Source organism: Vipera berus (genome assembly GCF_964194415.1).
Source record: "Vipera berus genome assembly, chromosome: 1".
NCBI classification, from domain to species: Eukaryota; Metazoa; Chordata; class Lepidosauria; order Squamata; family Viperidae; genus Vipera; species Vipera berus.
Window position 1 is genome coordinate 287,833,572 of NC_138202.1, and position 16,904 is coordinate 287,850,475.

The 16,904-nt window shown below is 36.1% G+C and overlaps 1 protein-coding gene across 1 annotated transcript in view; it reads right to left on the reverse strand.

The window, feature by feature from the left end:
* The window catches only part of LYST (lysosomal trafficking regulator), a 100,476-nt gene that overhangs the window by 47,781 nt on the left and 35,791 nt on the right, over positions 1–16,904 (reverse strand). The window contains exons 16-29 of the mRNA XM_081314041.1: positions 14,470–14,660; positions 13,721–13,966; positions 12,702–12,875; positions 12,062–12,211; positions 10,615–10,752; positions 9,559–9,757; positions 8,102–8,215; positions 6,852–7,479; positions 5,779–5,956; positions 3,469–3,638; positions 2,361–2,591; positions 1,817–1,983; positions 1,557–1,712; positions 987–1,178 (exon numbers count right to left, since the gene is read on the reverse strand). Of these exons, the coding sequence (XP_081170167.1) occupies positions 987–1,178; positions 1,557–1,712; positions 1,817–1,983; positions 2,361–2,591; positions 3,469–3,638; positions 5,779–5,956; positions 6,852–7,479; positions 8,102–8,215; positions 9,559–9,757; positions 10,615–10,752; positions 12,062–12,211; positions 12,702–12,875; positions 13,721–13,966; positions 14,470–14,660 (2,934 nt within the window). The remainder of the gene's footprint in view (positions 1–986; positions 1,179–1,556; positions 1,713–1,816; positions 1,984–2,360; positions 2,592–3,468; positions 3,639–5,778; positions 5,957–6,851; positions 7,480–8,101; positions 8,216–9,558; positions 9,758–10,614; positions 10,753–12,061; positions 12,212–12,701; positions 12,876–13,720; positions 13,967–14,469; positions 14,661–16,904) is intronic.

Sequence of the window (16,904 nt, forward strand, 5' to 3'; positions counted from 1 at the left end):
CAAAAATCTATCTGTGCAGCACTGCTTTCCCTGCCCCAATGAATCCTTTGCTGCTAGTAAAAACTCTCCTGTCCCACGGGTGGTGGTGAACTGAATGGAAATTAGCCAGTCTTTTGTGCAACTAATGAAAAACAAACTACAATATGAAAGCTAATGCATTCTATACCACACAGAGTCATAAACTGGATTAGAAATGCCAAACTGTACAAATCTGGAACTTAAAAAAAACTATTAACCCAAGCTGGTTACCATAAGGGGAGGATTTGCCATTCACACAGTGCATGCCATGGATAGCTATTGCACATAAAGACAATGGTAAATGGCAAGTAATTCATCCGAGAACCTAAACACAAGATGTAGTCAGGATCTCCAAAATCATGTATAATGTTTCTATCATTTTTTTCTAGACCTCTCTCACATTTACCTCCCTCCCTCAAACAAGACACAGCATATAGTCTGCCACATTCTGCTACTGATCTTTCCATTTAACTCTTGCTGTTTCTACCCTGTCTTCTCTCCACCATTATCCAAGTATCTCCTTCTTCCATCCTCACCTTTCCCTAGTTGCTCCAACCCTCCTGGTTGACTAAGTGATAGAAATGGAATCGGATCTATCTTTTATTCCCTAAGAATAGACCCATATGGGATGCAGAGACATGCTGAAGAATTTAGACGACAGGCAATTCAAAACCAATACTTTAAAGCAATCTTGCCTCTATTTTTTTAATTAAAAGCAATAGCCAAGACATGCATAGTACTTTGTCACACAACTTCCAGCATTATAAGGGACCATAAACTGCATAATCCTTCTTTTGGGGAAGTTTTAATATATTGTTTAGTAAATAACTATAATACACAATTATTTCTCTTGATGTCTGACATATTGCTCAAGTGATGTGTTTTAATGGATTCCAAAGACTCCTTAAGAAAGCTGATATTAACACTGTGGATTAATTTTAATAAAAATGTTAGAAAAATACTATTACCTTGATACATGAATCTATTGGTTGTTAGTACAGTAATCCTCTGTAACCTCTGTATAAGCTCTGCTTCTGTGGCACAAAGAGAACTGTCTTGACTCATTCTACGCAGCATCATAAAATCCAGTTCCTCATTTGCAATTGTATGCATTTGCATTAGGAATGTCTCAGACTGAGCAATAGAAAATGTTCTTGGTGCTTCAAAAAGGAAAAGGAAATGCAATGAAACTTCACTGATAAACTCCTCGATGAAGTTTTAAATTGTAAATATCAAGTGTCCACAGTATTAGTGGTAACAGCAGGGGGAAAAGGTTTTTTTTTTCTTGACAAGGATTTTTATATAAGGCAGAAATATTTAACAAAATGAATTAAAGTATAAAAACAGGTCAACAGATTCTGCTCGTATATTTGTTATTAACATAATAACAAACATTTTGATGTTATAGATATATATCTTCTTTTAATGTTTACTCACCTTCAATAAGGAAATCTTTTTTTAAAAAACACCACCACACTTCACCACAGAACAGTGAGCAGTTAAATTATAGTCAAAGGTTGCTCAATTAAAAAACTTACCAGCAGCAATACTTTTACGTTTTTGAAATACAGCCTGATAATCTGCAACTGATAAATGGAGTGAATTGTTTAAATGCTCTGAATCCCGTTTTCCTACAGTTTTTATGTACTTTATGGCTGATTGCAAGACTGTGAATTGCAAATTCACTGCCATTTCTGAAAGCAACAGAGATTAAACAAACAAGCAGTCATTTCTTCTGATTATTTCAAAGATTAAATAATTCAAACAGATTATTCACACAAAGGAATTTGGCACTTACTCCGTGTTCTATCATTCTTGCTCATCTGCAGATGTCCAAGTAATACCATGAGATCTTCAATAATCCTAAAATATTGTGTTCCTGAACAGCTGCAAGCATGGATTGTCACTGCTGCAAGTAACTGCTGTATATCACACACAAGTAAACTGGAGTCATTTGAGAGAATGCTGGGGAAAAGATGAAATCAGTTAATTAAATCCCTATTTTAGTTCCACATCCAAGTTCAACTGATCCAGCTCCACTCCAATGGCTTACTGGGCAATTCCAAATATTTTGTTTAAAACTATATATTTCTTAAAAGCTGTAAATTTTCTAAAAAGAATTCATGAACCTAGTTCCAAGCTATTTTTGGTGACTGCATTTGAAATTACATAACATGTAACATGGTAATTAAGCAATGCTTCTGTGTTCATACTTTAAAAGGTGAAAGTAATTTCTTTATATATTTATATAAAATATATAAGAAATTTCCAAGTCAAGTCTCAAAAGTAATCTAAATTATCTCATTGTTCTACAACAGAAGAAAAGTAACAATGCCACTTACTTGGCTTCGAGTCCATTAAGTGTTGCTAAAGTATTACAGAGCACATACAACAAGCCATTATCCAAAAGCATGTCTGCTATTTTAGAGCAAGAATTTATGATTTGCAGCAGGAAACAAAAGGAGTTATGTAATAGGATGCAATCATGGAGGGAATTCTCAATAAGGCCCAGAACAGGAATTACACACCACTTTTGAAAAAGTCCAGCATTTTTCACATCTTCTAGATCAAAGCTATAAAAACAATAATAATGAAATCTTAAAACTCAGCAAAAAGGCTTACATTTATAAAAACAGAAATATTATGTATTGCTATTGGCAGTAAGATATATAACTATAATATGAATATATCAATTTACATGTAATAACACTTACTCAATGAAAACCATACTCAATTGTATGGATAAATGGAACTTTTAGCAATGAATAACTATACAACATGATTCACCACATTACCTTTAATTACTTATTTAGCTGCCACTGCAAGTTTTAGGATTTAACTCAGCTTCCTTATTATTATAGGCAATGCAATGACTACTAGCCTGAAATTGCTATTAGCATCAGAATGAAATAAAGCTTTGCTATCAATAAAATATATTGGCCATGAACAGAGGTTTGGTATGTTACACGGAACAATACTGAAATAATAAAATTATGAATGGTAAACTTCCCTTCTTCCTTTCAGTGCCTTAAAAGCCATGATAGTCTAATGACATTCTATGAGTTTTGTCTGGAATATGTCCTAATTTTGCTGGATTCTCCCTTTAGTGTACAAAACTAGGAATATCAGGTATTTTCATATCATTTGCAAGATCCCAAAGATTACTTCTCTTGTCTCTTAATATGGAAGCCACTAAGGAAATGTATGACCTCTCATTCACCTTCAAAAAGGAATCTGAAGAACAGTTAAGACCATGCTATCTTGGAAGGGTGGAACACTGAATGTTTATAATAACTACCGTATATTAATTGGTTTAACTAATCCATTAAATTATTCAGAATCTCCAGAAATTGAATGGCAAAACATGCCTACAGCACTTTGCCAAATCTTTATTTTTTTCCTAAAAATGCATTATTCATCAAAAGAGGGGGTGGGGGAAGCTATAGTTACTCTTCATCCAGGCCAACTGATCGACCAAAAAGCATTTCTAGAAAGCATTCCATCAGTTCAGGTGTTCCTTGGTGAAGATACAGCTGATTAGCTAACAAGGAGAAACCTCGGTTCTTTAAAAACTTCTCCTTCTGTTCTCTAGTTGCTCTGCTGAAATAGGTGTTCAAAAGCTAAAGAAAAAAAAGAAAATAAAGATCAGGAGTTTGTCACACATTCTGTGTTAGATGTTTTGTGCCAGCCATGGCAGTTCCCCCAAAAGGTCATCAGATGGGAGCAAAGAGGCTTCTTTGCTTCCACTGATGGATCAGGGGTCCCAGGCCCCTGCAGACCCATTGGCGAGAGAGTTTTATGGTTAGGGAGGGGCTGAGACCCCCCATAAATACCTCTGCTCAAGGGGCTGCTCTTTGTTCTAGTTCTGCTCCCTTCTAGTCCACTTCTGTTCTTTTGTTCTCTCTCACATGCAGGCATGGATGCCTCCATGCCAAGTAATTCTTTCTCTCTAATCTATCGTTGAATAAAGATCATATGATTGCATCTCTGCGTTCTGCTTTTCACTTGGACGCACCTTAACGATTCATCGACCTCTGAGACCATCTCACATTCTGAGTTTCCAAAAAGGATTTGTACTGTCTCACTGATAAGTACGTTGTTACTTTACGTTATTTGTAAAGCTCTCAAGCATTACTTAGCTTTCATAAAATACATTAATAAAAGGAAAGGCTTCAAGAAATACATAGGCAAAAAAAGAAATCCCATCCCAAAACTGTAACTTTATACAAGAAAAAACTGTCTCAACTATTTTTAAAAATAGTAGGTAATTGTGCGAAAGTAATTAGTAGAATAATTTCAGGAAATTAAGTTTAATTTGTTCTTAGCAAACAACTACCCCATGAAGATGTTAACATAGATGCTTTTTTCAATTTATGTCAAATTAAGGCTAGCCCAGTGTGGCAATATCCCATTTCCACAAGCTCTGCTTATTGTAAACAGTTTCAGTGAAGCAGACCGTCTGCTGTCAAGGTCCTATCCTCTTTGTTTCAAGGTTGTAAGGATAGGACAAACGGATTCTGGCTCCACCCTAGCAAGACTGAATGGTTGTGGATATTTAGCCACCTGATCCCAGAGAATCTTCACCTTTAGTTCTGGATGAGATAACACTTCCCCATTCAGAACTGGTGTGAACTCACAGCTCCTACTTCAAGAGAAAGTGGCAGTTGTGGCTCAAAAGGTCTTAGAACAACACAAAAACTTCATCTGATCCAATTCGTGGCTCCAGTTACCTCCTGTGAAGACTTTAATGAGTTAGGAACTGGCTCTCTGGGGTAGCTTCTGCCTATCTTGTTCAATTAGGCCTATTTGGCATTCTATATGTTCCATCAGACAAACACTGTCATCTGAGAGGACTCAACAAGCAGCCTTCTCTATAATAATAATAAGTTGGAAGGGACCTTGGAGGTCATCTAGTCCAACCCCCTGCTCAGGCAGGAAACCCTATACCATTTCAGGCAAATGGCTGTCCAGTCTCTTCTTAAAAACCTCCAGTGTTGGAGCATTCACCACTTCTGGAGGCAGGTTGTTCCACTGGTTAATTGTTCTGTCAGGAAGTTTCTCCTTAGTTCTAGGTTGCTTCTCTCCTTGACTAGTTTCCATCCGTTGCTTCTTGTCCCGCCTTCAGGTGCTTTGGAGAATAGCTTGACTCCCTCTTCTCTGTGGCAGCCCCTGAGATGTTGGAACACTGCTATCATGTCACCCCTCTTCCTTCTCTTCATTAAACTAGACATACCCAATTCCAGCAACCATTCCTTATATGTTTTAGCCTCCAGTCCCCCAATCATCTATCACTGTGCCTGTCCTCTGAAAGAGCATTTCCTCAGAGATTCATGCCCTGCTTTCCTTTAAAAAGTTGCTAGAAATATGGCTTTTCCCCAGACCTGCTTAATATGGGTAGTGAGCCTGCCATAGGATTTTCTCGGTTGTGTTGGGTGACTATTTCGTATGGATATCTTTTGTCTGTTTTCTGGTTTATTTTTAGTTTGTACATTACTTTTATTGTTGTAAGACACTCAGATTCATCATGGAGTCAGGTGGTCTTGGAAAGGGAGGGAGAGGGGAAGAAAATATTTTCCGGACCAATGCATTTTACAAATGGTGGATATCTTTTTTATATATGATTAACTTCAGTGCATGTTCTTAATTTCTATTTCAATGGGATATCCTTGCTTCTTAATTATTTTAACACAATTGTAATTTTTTTTCTCTCTAGCCATTTCTCTCATTCATATGCTCACTCATGCAGACATAGGTCCTTACTTTAATGACTCCTTGCTGAATGAGAGTAGATGGATGGTTCACAAGAACTATGAGAATGTCTGGCTGAACCAGCTTGTCCAATACATCTGGGAGCATCACATCTGGCAAAATTAAAAGAATTCTTCGCAGAAGGTGATAAAGACCATGGCATATGAGCACGAGACAATCTTCCGCTGATCTGATGAAAATAGAACTCCGTATTTTTAGGATATACTATATTGGTATATAATGAAGGGAGATTGCATCTACCGGACAGATTTGGGAAAGGGGAGAATACTAGAGTCTGAACTAAGCCATTTCCTCCATATTTTTACCATAACACAAGTTTTCAATAACACATGGCATGCCAACGGTTACACTATAGTCCATTAGTCAGCCTTTATTACCATCAACAATTAGCAAAAACTAAATAACGGAAGTACAGTAAATACTAAACACGGATGCCATTATTAAGCATTATTGTACTACTTAAATCAAATTAAACATTTATTGAACAAAAGTAAGAATTCAATTTGAAGTATATGCTGACAGCCTCACGATATACAGTAGTTGCACTGTATGATGCATTACAATCTTAGCTGTAACTAGGCAAGATACTGGAAATGTTCTTGTTATATATATATATTTGTACTGATTTATGTAGAGAAGGATAATTCAGGCTCTATTTGCTTTAACATAGCATTTATTATTAACATACAATTTATATTTCTGTACAACTCCCCAAAAGTTTGGTGTAGTAGTTAATGGAATTAGGCTAGAAACCAGGAGTCTGAGCTTTATTGCTGCCTAATGTTCAAAGACAGCTCAATGACCCTGGGCAAGTCATTCGTTTTCAGCCCTAGAATGTAGACAATGGCATACCACTTCCAAAATCTTGTCAAGAAAACTGTAGGGACTTGTTCAGGCAGCTGCCAAGAGCCAACACTGACTGCAAGGCACAACACACACACACACACACACACACACACACACACACACACACCACTGTACTCCCAATGCAATCTTCACCAGGTAGATAAAATTAAATAGCATGAACGAACAGACTATTCCAGAGCATAGCAGCCACCACTTACCTATTGGACATGCTTTCAAACTTTTGTGGAGGCCATTCATTAGCTGAAGAAAAGGTGAGATGTTCCCAATCTTCTGAAGGCACATTCTTACAGCTTGGCCAGCGATATACAGTAGCTCCAGCGTGAAGGGAAAAGGCTAATCCCAAGCCTGATAAACTGCCATGGCTTTTCTGTAAAGGAGACAATCCCTTCAGATTATCCGGGCGCTTCAGCGATAACTCAGGAATAACATTATATTCACTGGGTTTCACTCCTGGGATTGTTTCCTGATTCTCAGAGGTTTTATCTAAGAATTCTATCTCTTCTCTTGAAATACCCAGTGTTTCCGCAGGTGCTGCTTCTTCCAATCCTACAACTGTTTTTGCAGATTCACAACTACTAGTGAAGTGCTCTTCCTCAGTTCTTTTAAAGGCCTCTGTGTGCTTTACCACATGGTTTTTCTGGAGTGGCTCAACTCTTTTAGGCTCTGCAACTTTATGAAGGTTCTCAGCACTCCAGCCTGTATTCGTAAAGAAACCTTGATGCATTCTGGGGGAGGATATAGGAGACGATGGTAAGCTTTTACAGAGCCTCTCAGGTGCCTGATGAACTGGGTTTTGTGCGTTGCTTGCTTCGGAAGAATCACTTCCTGAGAAAACAGATATGCCAAACATCATTCACATTTCTTCCAGCAGCCCATAACAAAAAATGATTGTAGTGAAATCAGTACGTTTAATAATTCTGTTCTTCCATTTAATCTGTCAAGCACTCCTAGGGAAACTTTACTCTGATAAGTCTTCTTTGTCAAGAAATATTTCCACACGGCTCATTCATCACCCTGCTTTCAATTTATTAAATCCAGTCCTTACAAGGGCAAAATACCACAAGACAATAAAAGACAATATATAACTGAATTGATGACAAGAGTTTCTATGACTCCTGAAGTCTATTTCCAGTTTTTTTTTTCTGCTGCCAGTTTCCACAAAGAGGCTAAGCTATTATTTTTGACAACACTAGAGCCATATTCTATAAGGAGCTAAGATGTACTGTCAGCTACAGCCCTTGATATTTTCTGCTCTATACTTGCTTCCTAACATACAGTAAATCAGAAGAGTAAGTATATTGATTTCACTAATACAAGCCGGATCAATGTGTAATTCACTTTTCAAATCCCTGTGTTCAGTTTCAATAACTCTAATACAAATAACGTTCCAATGATTAACTTATCTACAGATTTTTTAGGAATGCATATTATTATTTTGATTACTTACCCTGATGGACAGCAGAAAATCTAGCTAAAACTGGACTATCAACAGATTTTCCACCACTACTGGAATTTCTCATATACATGATGGATTGAACCTTCTCTTGAAAAATATTGCCATCTAGAAAAAGTAAACACGGTGAATTAACACCTCAGATGATTTAACTCTTAAAAGATAAAATTAAAAACTTAGAAGCTTAGACTATGAACTACACTTGCAAATAGGATCTTAAGTCAACATCGTTATCCATCAAAGCTTTCCTAGACAAACATACAATATTTCCTTACTTCTGCTGACACTAATCCTAAAAAGGAACAAATCACAGGTGTCCTTTGCTCTACGAGGTGGAAAGAAGCCAGAAATGTGCAAGACAATCATATGCATATTTGCTCAGAAGTACGAGTTCAGCGATGCATATTAGCTATGGAAAGAATTGCATCGCAGTATCTGTTTGCACAGTAAAGAGCTTTAATTTTCAAAATTAAAGACCAACACCAGAAATAAACTGCTGAGCTTACTGAGCATGTTTAATAAATATGCATAGCTCTTTAAGGCTGTAAAAGAGGAGTTAGTTGGGGCGGTTCATTATTGTTCCTCTTGAAATTAATGATAAAATATTGAGAATGGGAAAGGACACCCATGAGCATTTTATTATTAATTTCAAGAGCAAAAACAATTTACCATCTGCAATATATAATATAAATGTACATGGGGGCTATAGCATCTTTGTTTAATCAGAAAGCTTTAGAAGTTCCTTCTATACACTGAAGACCTAACAAGGCTCTTTTGAGTTAATGTTAAGAAAACGTTTTTGAGATGAAAGTGTGCAACTTTCTAACAGAATTTCACACAAACGTAGATGCCCTCACACAAGCTTTATGGTCACATTAAGGCTACAAGGTGGTCATTCTTTATAGGAAAATACAGCTCATATCAGCTAGGTGTGACATTAACACAAACTTTTACTGAAAAGATTCTTGGTGATAAAATGTCGTGTCACAGCTACTCTTCATGTTTGCACTGCAATGTTTCATTTTATTAAATCATTCCTGTTAGTTTTTTCAAATTACATACCTTTTTCCCTAATACAATAAATTCAATATTGTAAGATAGAGGCCACTAACATTTAACATAACAGAACTAATTATAAATACAATGCTATCTGGGAGGAATAAATCAAAGCAGAAGTTATAGAATGACTGAGATGGGGAGTAGAATAAAACATTACTGGCAATAGTTCTACTACTTAGAATGGTAACCTACTAGTGTCTTCCTCAATGGAACAGCATGCTTTTATACAATAGATTATTACAGATCTTTCTACCTCAAAAATGCTTTGGAGGGCTGGAAGACTTGACAGATCAGATCTTGTAAAGGAAGGAGGGGAAAAAGTTGTGTTGGGTGCCTGAAAGCCTCTATGCAAAATTATTATTTCCTCTTATCAAATGTAATATTTCATCTACCTATATGCAAGGAAAAATAGAAATCTCTGGGATTGTGACAAACATATGTGTTGGTAGCAGGGTGAACTGCTACAAGGAAATTGAAGATCAGTCTCAGCAGTTCCAGATCTGGTGGAGATCCAAGCACTTCTTCAATTATTTTCACAAATGAAGTACAAACGTCGAAAGGGATAGATGTGAAATGTTCTTCTTTGTGCTCCTGAGAAAGAGAAAAATATAGGCAAAAAGCTGAAAACAGCTTCCTACAAAATTAGTATTGCATTTTATAGTTCATCCACAGGTAAACTCAGAGTAAAATATTGTGCCTGATGACAGTATTTTCCTTAACTTTATGTTTTACTCATATTCCTTGAAAATATGTAGGTAGAGGATAGGAGAGGTTACATCACGCCCAGCTGCTGTTACAATACATATTTTCTTGAAAAGGATACAAAACTTTATGTTTTTCTCTTTAGTATATTGGATTAGATCCTCTTGTCAATTAAAAATCCAGATATATAAGGTAATTTATAAGCAATTTGATAGCAATCCCAATTCTCAACAATTATGGTCAATATTACTTGACAACACACTGCACAAGTGTAGCAATAAGCTCTATATAAAGCTTTTCTATTCTTCTTTCCTGTTCCAAAGAATTGGATATAAATGTCAACCAGTATTAGTGGGCTTTTGTGAAGCTGATTCTAAGATCTGAGAGACCAAAGGATTTGCAAAGCTGAAAGCCTTTCATGATTTCATCCCCTCTATCCTCACGATGATGTGCCAGTGGCAAAGCAATAATATACAAGGTATTTACCAGTTAGACTAAAGCCACATAGACTAGCATAATAAAGTGAGTTGGAAAATAAGGATACATTTCAATAGTCAACAGCTTCTTTTTAGAATGGCATTCCAACTACTTCTCATTTGTAGTATAGTTATGAAAAGGAAAGAAAGAGATTTGGGGTAAAAAAATAGAAAAGCATTATGAAAAGCTATGACAGAGAGAGAGAGAGAGAGAGAGAGAGAGAGATATCACAGATTATAATTATTTTCAAATTAAAAATGGCATAGTACCTGCAGAACTTGACATGTCTGCAAGAAATGATGCACGACTCGAGCTTTAAGAAGTTGTTTAATGTTAAACAGCTGTTGCCAGTGATTATCTTGGATAAGTGTTTCTAAAGCTGATAACAGTGTTTTCCATACACCTTGCTAAAGAAAGCAAAAGAACAATAATATAAGCAGGCAGAAAAATCAATTAAGTTAAAAGCAAGTTACCATAAAAACTGTATTGAAAATGGAGATTTCACTTTATTGCAAAAAAAAACTATATGCAATTGTGTGCAATTTCATGATCATAGAGCCGCTTTTCACAACTTGATGTGCTGGAATTAGAACAATATTTAGAAATGTCCTTACTGCCATTTGGCAACAATTTTTGGAGAGGCTGCATACAAGGCCTCAGGGGATGCATGAACCTGCATTCTACACACAAACAAGGAACTTTTTCTCCTTGTCATTTGTCTGCTGTTAATGAAGAAAATGGATAATAAATTTCTCCCATCTTCTGAAAAAAATGCACAATTTACTATTGCAAAATTTATAAAAAGATGGAGAACCTAGCCAATTATGTCTATTTTTAGTTGTTTGGGCTGTGGACTCCCAAGATGCGTATCTCCCCTGTAAAGCTAAATTTGGTTACTGACAGGTTAAGAATGTACATGGGGCCTGATACATGGATTGTTTCAAAAAAAGGAAGCCAAGACCCTTGAACTACTGGGGTATCAATTATGGACACCTTTACAAAAAGCCCTTCCATTCCATTACAGAATTGTACCCTGTGAATTTAAAGGCACTGAATTAGCTAACATAGCCAAGGAGTAGCCGATGGTAACAAAGACTGAATACAGCATAAAAGTGTTTTTTCAACTGGAATTTATGTCTAACTCTGTATGAATTAAGTTCTCATGGAGCTTTATTAAATATCGGTAGACAAGGGGAATGACTAACAGAAGGTCATCTTTCTTTCTAATAATCATTTTGTCATGGTTCTGACTAATGAAACACTTCAAAGAACCTTCAGGCATTGTTTATCCTAAAAAGTCTTTAATAATGAAAGCAAAACCACGGCACAGCATAGTGGATTGCCAAAATCTGAATTCCCCTCCCTTCAGCACCTAATATCTGGCACAATTCCCTCCTCCAATTAGCAGTCATAAATCACATTTTCCAATCAGTTTGAAGGGCAAAGCTTCCCTTCTGTTCTGTAACACGCCATTTCTTATCTTATTAAAAACAATGGGGGGGAGACATTCCCCCTCCTCCCCCCAGCTTCATCTAATTCTAAGAGCAAAACAATTTAAAGGAAAAGGCTGCCTCTTATATTGTCAAAGCAAAAACATCCAATGTTTGCAGCGTTGACACATTCTCTATGGACAGAATAAAGAGACATTTTATTTTGGGCACAGTAATATTTTATTATTAGTTAAAAAGCAGTTGTTTTCTGAATAGTACAACCTACCTGAGCTTTAGACCATATCTTCCAATCAAACAGTAGCTCTTCCAACAATTTTACATCCTGGATTATTGCTCTGGATTCCATATCAAGCATGAATTGTCCATTCTCATCTTGATGAATCATTTTCTCATTACAGCATCCTTCAAGAAGAGTCTTTCAAAGTATAAAAACATTTTAAATTGAAAACATTTAAAAAATACCTTTCAGAATTGGTGCATATCCAATACTGCATCACTAGCTTTCGAGATACTTCCTTTCAAAGAATGCAAGCTCAAACACGAATTACAGTAATTGTTGGCTATTGAACTCATATTAGAGTTTCAGCTCTAAACTTAATAGGATGTTTGTCTGGTTGCAATAATATATTTTAGTGATAAAACATAGCTTGATATAATGTATGGTTGATATAATATACTATGCTGATACAAGTCTCAAGAGTTCAAAGTCAGAAAACATAGTTTATGAAATCTATTATTATTACTGGAGGTGGCTGCTGGATTAATTAGCTGACCCCATTTTCCATTTTATTGTTGTAAGCTGCCCAGAGTAGCCACAAGGCAAGATGGCCAGCAAATAAATTTAGCAATAAATAAACAAACTATAGCGCTAACTGAAAAGGGAACATTTCAGTACCAAATCTTACCTGCAAAATGTGAAATCCAACAATACACTTTGACTTTATCAACACCTGATGAATCATTGAATAACCGTTGCAGTTTTCTAACTCATGTATTCTCTGTTGATTATGTTTTGTTAAAACAAGGATAATTTTCAGGGCTAAAGCTTGTGTTTCTTCACAACTGCTGATCTCTACAACCTAAAATTAAACCAGTGTGTCATTGAAGAAATGAAGTGTTTTTGACGTACAAGTTGCAGCTAATTTTACTGACTTAAAATTTATGGTAGATATTTTACTTGCAAACATTCATTTTGTCAAAACAAGTGATGCATGAGTAACTTCATGATGGATTGTTTTGTAATCAAACCTGTACCATGCACTCTTGAAATGGACCATTTAATATAAATAGCCACCATTTACAGAGCAGTTCAGAGAATCCCAAGAGCTCCAAATAAATTATAAAGATTTTAAAACAGATACTCCTATTATTAACTTTATTATGGTCACTCACCAACACATCTAGGAAAAGAGAGACCCAATTTCAAGTCCACCCTCAGTGCTTTAAACTCAGAAGATTATTTTGGGTTGTCTCGGTCTCATAGCCCGAGTCTAAAGTCTGCTTTTAAAGGGGGGGAAAAGAGGACGAAGCACTATGTATACCACTGTAATTCTTGCAAGGAAGGTGGGATATAACTCTAACACATACATAATATTGCTTTTTTTTAAATGGATCACTTGGGTTTTTTGTTTAAATTAATGCTCTAATGAATTGGTTATTCCTCTGCCATATTCGCTGCAGTGATGTCACGCCCATTATCATGATAGATCACAGCAGGATAAATACTAAAAGTTAAACACACAATGTGAGGATTCAATGTTAGTTTTACCTTATGGCAAAAGAGCAATGTTAAGCGTAATTTCTGGAAGTCATCTATTCCTATGGAATACTCTTTTTATAATGATTCGCATACTCTGGTTACAACAATAGCAGAAACCCTGAAAGCCTACCATAAATATACCATGTAATGTTTTTAACATCTTACTCTGGCAAAAAGGAAGACAAATGACCCAATTCCACCAATCTCATGAAGTATGCCTTGGAGACCTTTGTATTCAGCAGGCTGCAGCATTTTCAGATAATGAGGATCTGACAAATTGCTTTGTACTTCTTTTGAACTGAAAGGTCGTTGAGAAGGAATAGTTTTCATTTGACCTTTAAGTCTGATTACTGGTTCATAGATCGTGTAGTAACCAGGGCAGCAAGTGGTGTATACTGTAGCAAGGTTTTCCTGAAATATAATAGACAACATTTAAGAAAGGGAGAACCCGTGGGAAATTAATAGGATTAAGTTGTCAGAAAAATATGTGCAATATATTTCATTTTATCACCCTTTTTCATTTATACAAATTGTTGATCTTCAGATCTGAGACCAGGGTAGATAATGTCCAATATGGGAAATCAGGACTGCTTCTGAAATATAGTCCTTCTCACACCCAGATAGCTTGATGACACTTAAGACACTTTGGAGGTGTTATTTTTTTCTCTACACTATTTAAAATTTCACTCTGACACTTGTTCTAAATTGGAGTCCAACCCTAATTATTGTTATTCAGGTTGTCTGAAATCAAGCAAAAATAAACTAATCCAAATCAGGTAATAAAATATATCTGCTGTTTCATAAATACATATTCCATTTGATTCAACTTCATTTCTCATGATGGATCTTTTATGGTGGTGCCTTAACCTAAATTGTCATACAGAAGATAACGAGTACCAGGATTACAAACTTACAATTAAAGGTCCAGTGTCTACTTCTTTTTTGGTCAACAGAAGTTCTTTGATTTGTTCACACTGTAGAATCTCTTTGTCTATATATTTGGAGTAATTAGGTATTGACTTGCCATATTTACATGGCATTACAGAAGTGAAATCTGGCCCACAAGCATAGAGATAAAATGCTTCTTTGGGACCAACTGTTGCACCTACAGAAAGACAAACACACCACACATTGTGTTTCAATACATGTTGCTTATACATGGGCAATATAAGATACATTTAAGAAAGTAAAGTGGCTTAGCCACACCACACTCCAAGGCATGCAGTGTTCAAAATAAATGTATTCATAAGACGTACAGGGGTTGAAATCCATCTATTACAGGCTAATAATTACATTGCTTCTTATATTATTCCGGCTGAATAAGTGTAATGCCTAATATAATATGAACACAAGCCTGAATTATAATTGAAGTTTTTATCAGCGTTGTAAAAGTACAAGTTCAAGCTTCGTTGAAGGAAGATAATGAGGAATTAAACTCTGAATAGAAGTAGCTCTCAAATGCCTGCAAGACTACCTTCGGTAAAATTATAAGACCAAAAAACATTACATTTACTCTCTAATGCCATGGTGACTCTGGGAGAAACTCATGACCTCACCCTGAAGCTTTCCTTGATTATTTTCTTTGGTATTACTGTTTGTCAGCCATTTTCAAGCAAGCAGCACTTTCTTTTCTTAGAAAAACCCATATCCTGCTATTTTTCTATTTCAAGAATGGAAAAAAGCTTTTGAGGTGGTTCATTGAAATATATAAGATTTTTTTTTAAAAAAACACTAAATGAACTGCAGCTAATTCTTGACAGGCATGTCCAGGGACATAAATATGTTAAGCACTCATGAGGCTAAATGCTGAAAAGTTTTAATAAGGTAACAGAAAATCTTCACAGAACAGGAAGGATGACTTTCCCATTTTAAAAATGTCATAGCCTAAGCAAATAATGTAGTTATTTTGCCTGCTGTAATAAATCTTATACCTGACACAGAGACATGGAGGAGAGCTGATCTTAGTGTTTTTTCAGATTGATGTGAGAAGCAGTCCTTCAAATATTTTCTTACAAGCAGAGTTCTGCCTTGTACCTTTTGAGAAGTTTCCAAGTGCTTTTCAAAGAGCTATATTACAATGCTAGATTTCCTTTCTCTAGAAGTAAAGTGCAGTTGCTGACATAGCCCAAGCCAGATAAAAACATTTCAGAAGATCTGAATATCTGAAAGTGTTTTCCCACACCAAAAACCTAAGTCTTAATAGGGGGTGTTATTCCGTATTGCAAAGATGCCTTTATACTTTTCTTATAAATATTTCTATCCACTTCGACTTGAGTTGAACTTTCATTGGTTGATTCCTATTCATTGTAAACCTATCTTAAGTATTAATTTCAAACAGCTCCCCTGGAATATAAGAAAGTGTTAAACTGACTTTGCATGGATGATATCATCATTCAGATCCTCAGAAGACTTCTCCCAACATGTTCACAAGTATTGGGAACTCCACAGTCCTTTACTGCTATGAAATGCTACTTAGCACCCCTTAAGCACAATTTTTGCTCCAGGAAAATCAGAACATGAAAAACTATATGCCTGCTGTTTCTTCCCATCAAGTGGTGCAGGATACTTCCATGGGTGATATATTTAAAGATGTCTAAGGAAAGGGAATGGGGTTTAGAAGGTTGAACATTCTTGGACAAGGGACTGAGAAGCCAGAACAGTCAAGGGAACCCTGTTGTCTTGCCAAAGAAAACAGACCTATAAATGAATAGCTATAAATATATATCTTAAAGTTTGCAGCTATAAAAGGCTATTCTACTTCTTTAAAACATGGCTAAAATTAACTGGTCTATATTTTATAACTTTTATTATCTTTATTATGACCATTTGATAAAATCAAGTTCCTAGGTTTCAGTTACATCTAATAACAGATTAACAGAACAACAGAGTTGGAAGGGACCTTGGAGGTCATCTAGTCCAACCCCCTGCTCAGGCAGGAAACCCTATACCTTTTCAGGCAAATGGCTGTCCAGTCTCTTCTTAAAAACTTCCAGTGTTGGAGCATTCACCACCTCTGGAGGCAGGTTGTTCCACTGGTTAATTCTTCTAACTGTCAGGAGGTTTCTCCTTAGTTCTAGGTTGCTTCTCTCCTTGATTAGTTTTCATCCATTGCTTCTTGTCCTGCGTTCAGGTGCTTTGGAGAATAGGTTGACTCCCTCTTCTGAGGGAGATATTGGAGCACTGCTATTATGTCACTCCTAGTCCTTCTTTTCATTAAACTAGACACAACCAATTCCAGCAACTGTTCTTTACATGTTTTAGCCTCCAGTCCCCTGATCATCTTTGTTGCTCTTCTCTGTATTCTTTCTTTTAATGGCTTGCCTGATTTTATACACTCTAAATGTTTATA